General features: G+C 36.1%; 1 protein-coding gene across 10 annotated transcripts in view; it reads left to right on the top strand.

The window, feature by feature from the left end:
• TTC13 (tetratricopeptide repeat domain 13) overlaps positions 1-12,688 on the top strand; it is a 50,498-nt gene that overhangs the window by 23,716 nt on the left and 14,094 nt on the right. For 6 of the 10 annotated variants that reach the window (XR_011140302.1, XR_011140303.1, XM_068939059.1 and 3 more), the window contains 6 exons: positions 657-787; positions 1,146-1,278; positions 3,764-3,856; positions 8,173-8,256; positions 9,792-9,876; positions 12,246-12,355. Coding sequence is in view for 7 of the 10 variants with exons in the window: in XM_068939059.1 (XP_068795160.1) it covers positions 657-787; positions 1,146-1,278; positions 3,764-3,856; positions 8,173-8,256; positions 9,792-9,876; positions 12,246-12,355 (636 nt within the window). In the remaining 3 variants the exon portion in view is untranslated. The remainder of the gene's footprint in view (positions 1-656; positions 788-1,145; positions 1,279-3,763; positions 3,857-8,172; positions 8,257-9,791; positions 9,877-12,245; positions 12,356-12,688) is intronic. The other 4 variants (XR_011140304.1, XM_068939060.1, XM_068939063.1 and 1 more) reach the window with 1 other exon arrangement.

The raw sequence follows: 12,688 nt of genomic DNA, 5'->3' as shown, positions 1-12,688 counted from the left end.
ATAATTTAGAAAATCAGTATCTCAGGAGAGGGTGACTTCAGCCCCCAAAACCCAGGGGATTTAATAAAGTAGGTTGCAAAAATGTGTAGCTAAAGAAGATAGAGATAGCAGTTTCTCCTGGTGTAAATTAATTTCCGGATTTATTCTCATGCATTCACTTTATTTATCTGAAATGAGTTAAAAACATGTGGCATTGGTGTGTGTGAAATAGAATCTGCCTTTTTAGTGCATGAAGCCTTTACAGAGTTAAGAAGTTGCAGAGTGAGGCTTCTAGTTAATATACACATGCTTTCCTTACTTAGTGTTAAGGTTCTGCAGGGTGAGTGTTACACTGAAGGACGAAGTGTTATCTGTGAACTTTATTTAATGTTGCTCACTATGTTAAAGCTTAAAGGTGAAATGCTGTTTCTTTTGACAGTAGTAAGATCTGCTGTTGAATTCGGTAGGACCAGTATTTGATTTGAGGTATCATGTATAACTGCCATATATCGTGCATGCATAGTGGGGTGGGAGGGAGAATGAGTGTTCTTTATATTGCTTTTGAGTATTTCCCACACAAACAGTATTGATTACTGTCCATGCACATCTGTGTTTTACTTGTCAGTGTAGGTCCTGAAAGTTGTAATGTCTGATATGTTTTTTTTCTTCTCTGAAAGAGATGTGTTATTTCAGAATTTTGAAAGCTATAAGCCTGACGTGCAAGAACTCATATGTGTAGCTGATCATCTGGGTTCAATGATGCAATATGAGACACCAGGATTTCTTCCAAATAAAAGAATACATAGAGGTATATTGAAAATGTTCTGTGAATCTGAGAGCAAAAGAGTTCTGTGCAGTCATAATTTAAAGCCACGCCTTTGCTATGCGCAAATCAGTCTTATGTGCAAATCAGTCTTATGCTCTATTCATTTCAAATAAAATTTTCATATTAATTTTTTTTAACCGTTTATCATCAAATTCTGACCAAATCAGGGATTGGAAGTCATGATCTCCCAGTTTTTATTGATACCAGGGGTTCTTTTCCTGTAAATACCTCGCTTCTCTGCTTCAGTTTTTCTGTCTGTACAAAAGTGAGTGTTTGGCTCTAATTGGTTTTCTGTTTTGTTTTTTTGGCTTTTTGTGCCGTGTTCCCCCTTCTCCCTCAGCAATGGGATTGGCCACATTAGAAGTAATGCAAGCTGTGCAGCGAACTTGGGCAAACTCAAAAGTTCGGATGAATGGGAAAACCAGACTGATGCAGTGGAGAGATATGTTTGATATTGCTGTAAAATGGCGAAGGTAATGGTAAAAGAAGGAGCAAATAAGCCTGAAGTTGCAATAATGATGCATGTTTCAGGTAACCAGAGGGCTGAAGTCAAAGCAGATTGAATAATTGTTCTTTCTTTGCTAGAAACGAGTGAATAATCTCAGCCTGTGTCCTTTAATGTATTTTCTTGCTTGGTTTTTGGTCCAGTCTGTGAAAAATCCTGTGCATTCCGTAAAGGGCTATATAACAATAATTTATCCAAATCAAGTGCTCAGGTTGAACTATTCTTGTCCTCCCTCCTCTTCTCCGTCTCCCCGTCTCCCCCCAGCTCTTATCCAAAAGAGCAAACTAAAACAAAGGTGCTTGACAGACTTTGGAGGGACAGGTGAATGTTTTATCAGGTGAACATAATAAATCATTTTATAAATGTTAATGCTGATAAATCATAATACTAATAGGGTTGATAGTTTGTTAATTAGATCAGTAGCTAAATGTTTGGAAGTTAAATATGTGATGCTTAATGATTCACTGATTTCTGTTTTAGGTCATCCATTTAAACTAAACTCTGTCCCTGTGTTTGTACTGAGGTGTTGGAGGTAGATAATGGCAGAGGCTGTTTTCTGTGTTTGAGATCTATGCCTTCCCTGATATAGATGCCTCCTATCAGTGGGCCTTTCTGGTAACCTTTCCTCCTTTAGGAGAAGGATTAAGCAGTGTTCTGTAGGCTGTTTTTTTTTCTTCTGAAGCTATACTCAGAGTAGTTTCTTTTCATCAGATTCCTCAGTAAGAAAAATTAGCAGCTTGGGCTCCCAGGCCATGTCTGTGCTGGGTCAGGCCAACGGTCAATATAGCCTTGCATCCTGTCTCTAGCAAGGGCCAACTACAGGCATTTAGGAAAAAATATGAGAATAGAGCAAGCACATAATAATTTCCCAGAATGTTTTCCCAGTCTCTGACAGTTGCTTATGTCTCAGGGCGTTCACAAGCCAGAATTGATTAATAATCTACCTAAAGTTCCCATCTACCTGCCATTATCTTGTCAGCAATGTTCATTATTGAACGTTATGGGAACGAGAAGGAATGTTGGCATATGTTTCAATTTTTAAGTCTAAGGAGTCAAAATACATGAGTTAGTCATCTCATTCATTTTGGTTTGATTCTTTAGGAACCAAGAACTTGTAAAAACCTTTTGCAGTAGCTAATGGCAGCGCGCTACAAGCTCAAATACTGGAAAGTCACGAATGCCCTACTGCAAACACAACACTTGGTCTGACATGAAGATTTCCACTGCCTTCCAAGTACCTAATATGTAGGTGGTTCTGAGTGGGCCAGGTGCTAGACTTATCCTCATTTTTAATCCCCATTCTGTCTAGGTGTAGGATTTGATGTTAATGTATCACTGATATGGAAATCTTTAATACTTGAGGAGAGCAGCACTAATTTGTTACTAAAAGTTCTTTATAGGAAAAAGTGAAGTCTGCCGTAGGAATAATCCTGTAGAAACCTTAATCAGTAGGAAGACATTCGTGATTGTGGCTCTAACGGATGCTGTTGGCCATGAGAATCCGATTTTTCCACTTGTCTTATTTACACTAGAAGTGGAATCAATGTGGGCACCTCAGTATGAAGAATCCTGATTACTGTAAGGTCATAATTTTCTTTTTTTATATGACAGTAACATCTAGAGGCCTCAGCACAGTTGAGTCCTCATTGTGCTAGGTTCTTTTGCAAAGTAAAAGACTGTTCATGCCCCAAAGAGCCTATGATCTAATAGCAAACTATAGCAGACAGGTGAAACAAAAAGAGCATGAGGAGGAAATGTAGTAACGTTATAGCATTAAAAATAATTTTTGCTTAAATTAGCTAGATATAATGGGCCAGTCAGTGGCAGTAATCACAGTGGTAGCTCCTCCTTAAAAGTAAGCCTATCCAGATGGTATTCAAAGCATATTGACAGGACAGCACAGAGTATACCTGTGCAATACACAACTTGTCTTGTACTTGTTAATTTGCTGAATGAAATACATCAGATGTGAGCAGCCTCATTTTTGTGACATTAAATTCAAAAAGAGGAGAAAGTGAACACGTACTTCCTACTTACAAAGTGGTAATATTCTGATAAAACAGAAGGATGCTTTAGGTTCAAGGAGTTTGCTTCTGAAAATATTGTTTTCTTTCTTTTAAACAAGAGAATGAGTGGGAATGGCGTTCTCTGTTTGAAGCAAAACTGTGAAAGGCTGTAGGATGCACTTCAATTCTGTTTGGCTAACAAAAAGCTAGCAGTTGCAAACTGTCCAGCTACACAAACGTTATTATGAAGTGTTTTCTTCCTCTTATAAAAGTCTTGTATGGATTTCAATTAAAAGCTCTTTTTTGTAATCTCTGAATTCTAGCTTTTGCCTAAAGTTATTCTGTGCATGAACAAAGTTCTTGTGAATTCACAAGCTAAGATGTACTTTTTTGTTTTGTTTTTTTATATCACAAACATGTGGAGACGTTAATATCCTTTCTTTGTAGGATAGCTGACCCTGACCAGCCTGTGCTTTGGTTAGATCAAATGCCTGCCCGAAGCCTTAGCAGAGGTTTCAATAATCACATTAATTTAATCAGGTATGAGACTTTTACCAAACCATTTCCCATCTCCCTCTCCCCAGGAATTGTACCAAAATGTACCAGTTGTTGCCTTTTGGGTGTTCTCAAAGCAGGAAAAAGTAAAGCAAAGGTGAGAAAATAAGTAACCTGTGAAAGGTAAGAGCTGTACTTTCAAACAAAGGTAACAGATACAAGGTTCAAACACTGTTGTATATTCCATCTTCTCCCATGCTGCAAGGCTCGATATTGCAGTCATGACAGTGCTACCTCCCATGGAGTAGTAGAAGTATGAGAGGCTCAATGTGGCAACATCACTGTTAATCACAGGAGCAGAGTGTGTTTGTATGAGTAAGTATGTAGCCAGGTTTCATCTTATTTCCCTTCCCTACACCACCCCCTTCCTATTGGAAGTATGGAATCTTTGATCTGTCATTCTGCTTTTGTGTCTATTTCTTTCTTTTTGAGAATGGTCTGGAAAAGAGAGAACAAGGGAAGCAAAGCCTTTTCTAGAATTTTTATCTATGGAAAAAAGGTCATATTTTAAGGTTCACATACAGAGGCTAATGAGTATTTCTCCAAGCACTTCCTACCGTTCTACAGAACGGTCTCTAGCAAGATCTCCTTTACTTTCAGGAGTGCTTACAATGTAGTTTTAAATTCTGATACAAATCAGCAGCTGCCTTGTAGGACATGCTGCTTTAAGGACAGTAATATGCTTAGGTTTCTGTCCTTCCTCAAGTCAAGTACTACGTTTGCGCTCCAAACACTGTCCATCCTTACTGTTGCTGCCTTTCTCTCTTTACCTGCCTAAGAAAGAGCTGAGATCACAGTTGTCTGTTCTTTGAGACAAGAGCGTCTTCCATGCTTCATCTGTTACTTTCTCCTTTTTTTTTTTTTCTTCTTTTAAATGGGAGGGAAAGACCTTAATATCTAAGTTTGGTTTGTGTTAGCAGAAGGCAGTTGATACCACACTGAAAATAACTTTTGAACACTTAATCTGCCAAAGTGTGTCCCTATACAGGATCTCTGTGTCAGTGACACTGGTTTTTATTGACCAAAGTACGTTATTTGTTTTCCCCTCATCAGAGAGTGCTAGCAAAACTCATAATTTACTGTTCCAGCTATTCTGGTGATTCCTTAGAACTCTGAATTAAACTTTAGGAACATTCAGTATGGTAGGCCCACAGGGAATTAAATTCTAATCTTCATTTTTGGTTCAGCCTTGACTTTTGTGGATCTCATCAGCGTTTTGATCATGCTTTCTCAACAGCTCATTAGTGGTTCTTTGTGAATTACTTATTCAGGGCCTTTGTAGAAGGAGAATTAGATTTGCAGCAGCCTAAATACCCGCACCTGAGGAACTGATCATACTTCAGCTGTGGATGCTGATTTCATCCTTTCTCATTCTGGGAGCCTATACCTGTTTGTTCATTTTGCCTCCCACGTAATAGCTGTTTTCATAGTTCAGCTTTATATAGTAGATTTGTGTGCTATTGGATTCCCTCCTGATCATTTCACATGAGGCGAGGGAATAAAAGAAATGAATGAAAGTGCCAATAGTTTCTTAAATTTTAATTTTGAAGCATGTTGTAGTCCATTATCATTTCTAAATGAGAATTTATACTTCCTGGATTATGCAGATTGTATAATCTCCTTGCTATATTACTTTAGTCAACTGTAAAATAGCTGCTAATGTAAGTTAATGATAGGCTACAAAGCTAACACCTTTTTGTTGGTAGATGTGATCATTTTCTGGTCTTCAGACTTTTATTTCAGGAAGGCACGTTGCTCTATATTCAGCTTATAATTTGAAAGTTACTCTCATAACTGTCAGGCTAAGGCTGAGTTCTTTCTATAGCTTGGCTACCTAAAAACCAGATTATTCAGGCTGACAAATGGCAACTCTCCATGATCATTAAATACACAAAAAATATAAGCTGTTCGGTCAAAGCAAGAGGTGTAAAAAGAGCAGTAGGGTAATAAGCATGAAATGCTAGTCTTTGGTCTTTGTGATGAGACTGAATGTGAAAAGAGGGAGCAGATAGTTTACAGTTTCTTACTAATCTATTATAGGCTCTACTGGCAGCAGCTTAAATAATAGTAGAATAATTTGACATATAAACTAAGGAAAGTGTACATGCTCTTGGAAGCACATAATAAACACAACTTCAGTGATTCTATGTACTTCCTACTGGTAGCTACAACTTCCTTAGTTGCGCTGATTTAGTGTCTTTTATTGCATATAACTTTTTACAGTCCTGTTGTTGTAGCATGCATGTGCACAGCTCATTTAGCAAAATGAAGGATGGGAACCGCTAGGAGGAGAGCAGGGAGGAATAATCTTTTAAACTGGCTTAGCCACTGAAAGATTTGAAATGTGGAACTTCCCTTCATTCTGTGAGTATTCATGAAAGATCTGCTCGTTCCTAGCTCAAGCTGCCTCTAGGGTTTCTTTGATCTAAATTTTGCACAAAGTATTTTTGTATACAAAAATGTGTGGGTTATATGCCTGTTAGCAGAACTCTCTCTCTCTTATTTTTTTTAATTAAGAATTCTTTGTATTTAAAGTAAAATATCGTTCAATGATTCCCATCAAATGAGTGTTGGTATGGAGACACTAGCATTCTGTGACTTCTGAATTCAAGATTCTTTTCCAGAGTGGCATAATGTTTGGAGAGTGACAGAAAGAAAGTTTTTTGTTTTTTGTTTTTAATTTGGAGAACTCTTGTTGAAGGTGTCTATGAGAAGTGTTAGGTTTCACAATGTTTAATAGACTTCCTGTTAGAAACTAATATTCTTAACATGCAAGAGTATCAGCTGTCACTACTTCCTGATGGGTCTGTACAGAAGTATGATGTTGCCTTATCTCCTTTTTGGCTTAAATTCTAAGAGTTACCAGGTTTCGTTTTAAGTAGAGAAAATGTTTTTGATAGCTTAACTTATTTCCATAGGTAAAACAAGGATTTTGGCTCTGCTAAATGTTAATAATAGATCGACTATTCTTAGAAAAAAAAAAAAAGGCACTATGTGTTATGCTGCTATTTTTAAATTTTTGGTGGTAGTGTTTATTAGAGAAAGAGTCAGAATAAATACAAATCACTTTTGACTACCCACCAAAAGTCTTTTTCAATACTACTGCTTCTAGATGGCCTGACTTTGGATCTGTTTTCCAAGATGCCTCTAAAGGAAAATCCACTACCTTATTACGTTATTCAGACACGCTTCTGCGTGTTCGTTCTTTCTTTTCTTTTCTTTTTTTTTTTTTTTTTGAATAAAGATAGAAAATGATGGGATGTGCAACAAGGGCAAATTATATATGGAAATTTGTTTTCATCCTTCCTCTTTTCCTTCTTCCTTTCCTATATGTAGATAGGGTCTAATTGGTCTAATCTGTACAGTTTTAAAAGACTGTGCCATTATTAGACTAGGCCTACTAAAGTGCAAGACTGTGGAGTGAGATATTAGATAGGGAGTTAAGTTGCCAAAATCAGTTGTTTAGAGTGAATAAAAGCCAGATATATACACCTTCCTGTGATTGACAGTGGTTTTGCTTCCTCAAACAGAAAACGGTAACGTTTGCTTTATAAAATCTTGTTTTGTAGACTGGGAGAAGAGGAAAGACTCCTACAAGTACAATAATGGTGCGTAATTTTCCCTCTGAGTGGTTATAATTCTAGCAGGGTTTTATCAAGTTTTTATATATATATATGTATATATATATATATTTTTTTTTTACTATTCCAAGGGAGAATATACTTTTTTGTCATTCTTTATCAGTTACTACTTATAGCTGTTAGGAATCAAAGCAAAATTACTTTGCTATATAGAGACTTAGGTGGCGAAAGAAAACTGTACTTGGACTGTCAGAGCATATCAGCATACATATTGGCAAATATATAAATTGGAGAGTGTTTGTTCTCAAAGTAAATCAGTATGGGGACTGATAATGCTCTCTTTATTCTGCAATTTTTTCTAGTGTAAATAACTAAGAACAATTATTTCCTTGTACAAATCTATGATTATCATATAGATATGTTTTATTGTACATGGGAACAGTGAAAAAATAGGAAAATATCCATGTAACAAAGTTTACCGGGGAACAACAGTACCAATGATACCTCAGGGATTTTGTAAGTCCCCTTTTGAAACTATATTCAAAATGGGGATTGGAGAGTTCATCAGTTCAGACAAACAGCAAGTTGTTTCATCTAACTTACGAAGCCTCTGTAGATAAAATTCTGTCAAATTTTAATTATTAATATATGTATCTTAGTCCTAAAGTGGGCTGTTAGGGTTGAAAAACAAGACTTTAAAAACTTTTTTTTTCTTTGTAGGGGACAGGTCATTAACATGAGGTACCTGGAATATTTTGAGAAAATTCTTCATTTTATCAAAGACAGGATCCTTGTTTATCATGGGTAAATTACTGATTTTTTTTTTCCCACCTCCTTTCCCCTAGTAACATTGATTTGAATTTTATGTAATATTCAAAACCAGTTCCAGAAAGTCTATAGGATATTTTCTTAATTCGAGTAAGTTCTAGTTTTCTTAGTAAGTGTCTGTAACTGTCTTATTTCTTAATGGAAATGTAAAATCATATTCATTGCCTTAAAAAAAAAAAACTAATAAGAAAAAATACTATGTGAATTATGCTATACCTATAAATAAACAACGAAGTTGAATTTGTACCCATATTTTTTATATGAGTGGGTGTCAATTCCATCAAAAGATATGACTTTTTAAAGAGGCTGGGTTCCCTTCTGGTAAACAGAGTATAGTTTCTCTGAATATTGAAATGAATTTTTTAAATAGTAGGATGATAAATCCAACCTTTGAGAGTGACAGGAGGGAAAATGGGAGAAGATGTGGAAGGTAACTTTAAAAACTACCTGTCAAACACCAGAGTCTCCTATAAGGAGCAGAAAATCTTTGCTACCTATTGCCTAAATGGACTGATAGACCTTGCCCTGGAACAGAAGACAGTTGTAAAATCTTAAATGAAGGAATGTGACTAAAGGTAGTCTTAAAGTTGATGTTGACATGTGTTTCAAACTTTGATCAGTCTTTTATAAGTTAAACATCTTCCAAATCTCCTTTGTGACAACAGTCTTCTGACAAAGTTAAAATTTAAGATACTATTTTAACTTTAATTTCTCTAATTTTTCTTTGGCCTGGTAACTTCTGTGAAGGATTGAGTTCTGTTATTCAACTTCATTGTACTACTTAAATGTCAAAAATTAAAATGCAAAAACTCATTACAACAGTTGAAAATATTCAAATTTTAAAAAATTTATGATAACTGCTGAAAAGTTCATAATCTTTGTAGTAACTTGAAAGTCTATCCTCTATTGAGAGAAAGCTTGTCCAGACTGAGCCAGCAGCGTTTGACCTTAAACCAGAGCAATTTGTGCTAGAGTGTTCAAATATTTCTGTTTTTAAAATCTGGATGCAGTCATTAGTAAATATTAGAGAGTTATTTCCGTAGGCTTCCCCACAGTGCGACTGTGCCTATATCTGTGATATTTGTGTACCTTCAAGGCTCAATAGATGCACACGTTTTGAGAAGGGTGTTTCTAAAGCTGATCCTATTCTTTTTCTGCCTTTCCTTAGCAGTCCCCTGCCCATACACATGCATACAAGTACTGCTTAGTGGTTTAGTCTTGCTGACAGCAAATGAGAAAGAAACTTGTAGTTCAAAGTTCAAGTTTGAAGCTGAAAAAAATTATCTGAGGTGCTGAAAATGCTTTTTAAAGAATGTAAATGCTTCTCTTGTGCTAGAATAGGAAAGCATGTGGCCAAATATGCAGGAAGTAACTTTCCACAAAGGAAATAATTAAGTAACTTTCAATAACGTATTCCGCTGACCATTGGTATGACTAATTACGTTGAAGTTAGATGGTTTTCCAGAAGTGCTAGATGTGTTCAGCTGTTACAGTTGCATATTTTTTTTCAGTGCTAATAATCCAAAAGGACTATTAGAGGTTCGAGAAGCATTGGAAAAGGTACATAAAGTAGAAGATCTTCTTCCCATAATGAAGGTAAATTAAAGAAAAAAAAAAACTTCAAAATATGCTGGAAATAATAAAATTTATTCTGGTAAATATTCCGTTCTTCAGAATAAGCTTCTTCAGAGCTTAAAATGAATAACTGGAGACAGTAATTCCGGTTATTTCAAATCTGTATATGCAGATGTGTGACCTTCAACTTAAATATATGTAGGTGTGAGATGTATATTTGAAAGGCTTGATCTAATTGCGAGTTGATTAAGGAAAAGAAGGGAAAACAAAATGTTGAGTGTAGTTCTCTGAAGCCAGTCTTATCGGCCAGGAGGATCACAAACCTTCCATTTCAGGCTTACAGTATATAGGTACAGTATAAAGGAACAAATTGAAGGTAGGTGTCTGAAAGATTAGGAACATGGAAACTCTTTTTAGTTTAGCTTCATGAGTCCAGGTCAGTAAATGGTTGAGCTGGGGGGAGCATGGGGGTGTAGTTGCTCTTAGATTGATGGCTGATCTGAAATGAAATGATGCTTTACAGTCTTCTGCTCTGGAAGACTACCAGAAAAGGAGTGAGGAGCTGAGAGGGGAACCTTCAGTTTTTCTACTTGCTGGCGATGGTCTCTATAGAAAGGCTTTGGATCATATGACTTGTTAAATATGGTATCTTCTTATCCTCTCAGCTTAAGCTGTGTTTAAAGAAGAGGTCTGCTCTCCCCACCTCTCCCCAGTTAATCTAGGGTGAGAAGCATGCAAGTGTTTGGGTTTGGGAAAAAGTTGTTACAAGGTATTTTGTAAAAATTGGACCAGATTTAGTTCGGAATGGAGTACAACTTGGGAAGGAATAGTCATGCGAAACAGAGATGAACTCAAATATTTTCTCATGGGCTATTGTCTGCCTTGCAGTTTCATATATAGATACCAAGATAACCTCTAAACAAAGCTGACTAATTGTCATAGAAAAGTCGTCTCTGCAAGTATATTTACCTTGCTGCTACTTCTGAGACGGGTTTTAAACTTCCTCACTGTAGTGCTCAGTCACTTGTGCACTACAGCTGCCTTACACGGCTCAAGCACTACAATGTAAATGTTTCCATGGAGCGTTTCAATAGGTATTACAAATATAAGTGTCTTTTCAAAGAGCAGGTAAAGGATTTGGAAGTCCTTCTTATATTCCTGTCTTGATCTTTGCCTTGCAAGAAGCAGCTAAGTGGATGACAACAGAATCTAAATAGAAACTTGTGAAGAAAAAATACTAGATGTTGGCACTGAATAGACAGTTAAGCATTCCCTACTGACACATCAGTGTATAAATAGGGCCCTGCAGAGTACCTAATACGGCTACTATTGGATTGTAGGCCAGAAAAAATGCTATTAGTGGATTTGAAAATACAGATTACTCCAAGTGGATGATGAAAGTATATAAACATAGTGGACTATGCATAACTTATTTTGAAATAATGTTTCTAAGAACTGGCAGCAAATATTTTTCCTGGTTTTCATAACTAATACATTTTGTTCTGGTTTGAATCTCCTGTATCTCATTCTAAACTGTATAAAGCTGGAATGCTGTTTCTCAATAAAGGCTTTTAAATTTGTTTCTTTAAAATAAATGCAGATTCTTTTGGTTTAAATGTAATATCCTGGATCATTGGTTCTATCTTAAAATAAATAATGGCACAAGTAATTCATTCAACAGTAACTATTGCACAGTAGTCAGTAATAGTGCCTGTAAATATGAATGCCTGCTAATATTGATGCAGTTTGGTTATTCGAATAGTTGGGGAATGTTATATGTCAAAAGCTGGGCTTTTGGCTTTATTTTAAATACAGTTTTTCATGGCTTATACATAGCTACAACTCTTTGGCTACAGTACTACACTTAGCTAGTTCAGCTTTGTAAAATTCATAAACTTTCCTTTTGATGAGGATAAACGTTAATTGACCCTGGATTACAATTAAGAAATTATTGCTATGAGCTATATTCTAGAGTCCAGCTGAGACTAATGCATTTACTTGTTCACGTAAACAGAAAATGCAGACTCAAAACTCAGGCTTTTGCATTTACATTGTGACACCAAGTGGTTACTATTAGCATGAACTTTGTGAAAAATCATTGCCATACGTATAATTTGAGCTGCTTTATACAGTTGCTTTGCACAAGAAGTGCAGATTTATTTTCACTAGGTAGTTATAAAGTGGAATGGCACTATCCCTCATTCAATACTCGGGATTTCCATTCAGTAGGAAATAAAGAATGAATGAAATAATGTCGTTTACAGTACTCTTTGCTCTGTGCTTATCCGCTTTCATTTCTGCTCCAAGTATTTTATGGTGTTTCAGAACAATAGCTAGGAAGTCTGTTTCTGTGCATCTTCTCTAATATTACTTTCTTTTTCTTCTGAAAGCAGTTTAACAGTAAAACAAGAGATGGGTTTACTGTGAACACTAAAGTCCCCAGCCTCAAGGATCAAGGGAAAGAATATGATGGATTCACAATTACAATAACAGGAGATAAGTATGTTTACTGTTTTCAAATGCATTAAGAAATGATGAAGTATTAGCAGTTAATTTGTTCTCAAAATACCATTTTCTGCTTGCATAAAGTGAATTTTGTTTTTTACTGCTGGCATTTGTGCTAAAACTTGCATTTGTAACTAGAACTTTTGTTTATCTGAGGACTTCTCATTCCTGCTGTATTTCCTAACAAAGAGAGAATATGGATAGTGTTTAAGGAGCAGGCCCAGTTGGAGCGATTCTCTAACACACAGCATATAAATGAAGAGAGACCTTGTTATTCGTTGTAGACTACAAAACGCTAGAGGAGAAAAATCTTAGTCTTTACCTGTAC

This window comes from Struthio camelus, chromosome 3, assembly GCF_040807025.1.
Source record: "Struthio camelus isolate bStrCam1 chromosome 3, bStrCam1.hap1, whole genome shotgun sequence".
Taxonomy (NCBI): Eukaryota; Metazoa; Chordata; class Aves; order Struthioniformes; family Struthionidae; genus Struthio; species Struthio camelus.
The sequence above is the reverse complement of the archived record's forward strand: the minus strand, read 5'-3'. Positions and strand labels throughout refer to the sequence as shown.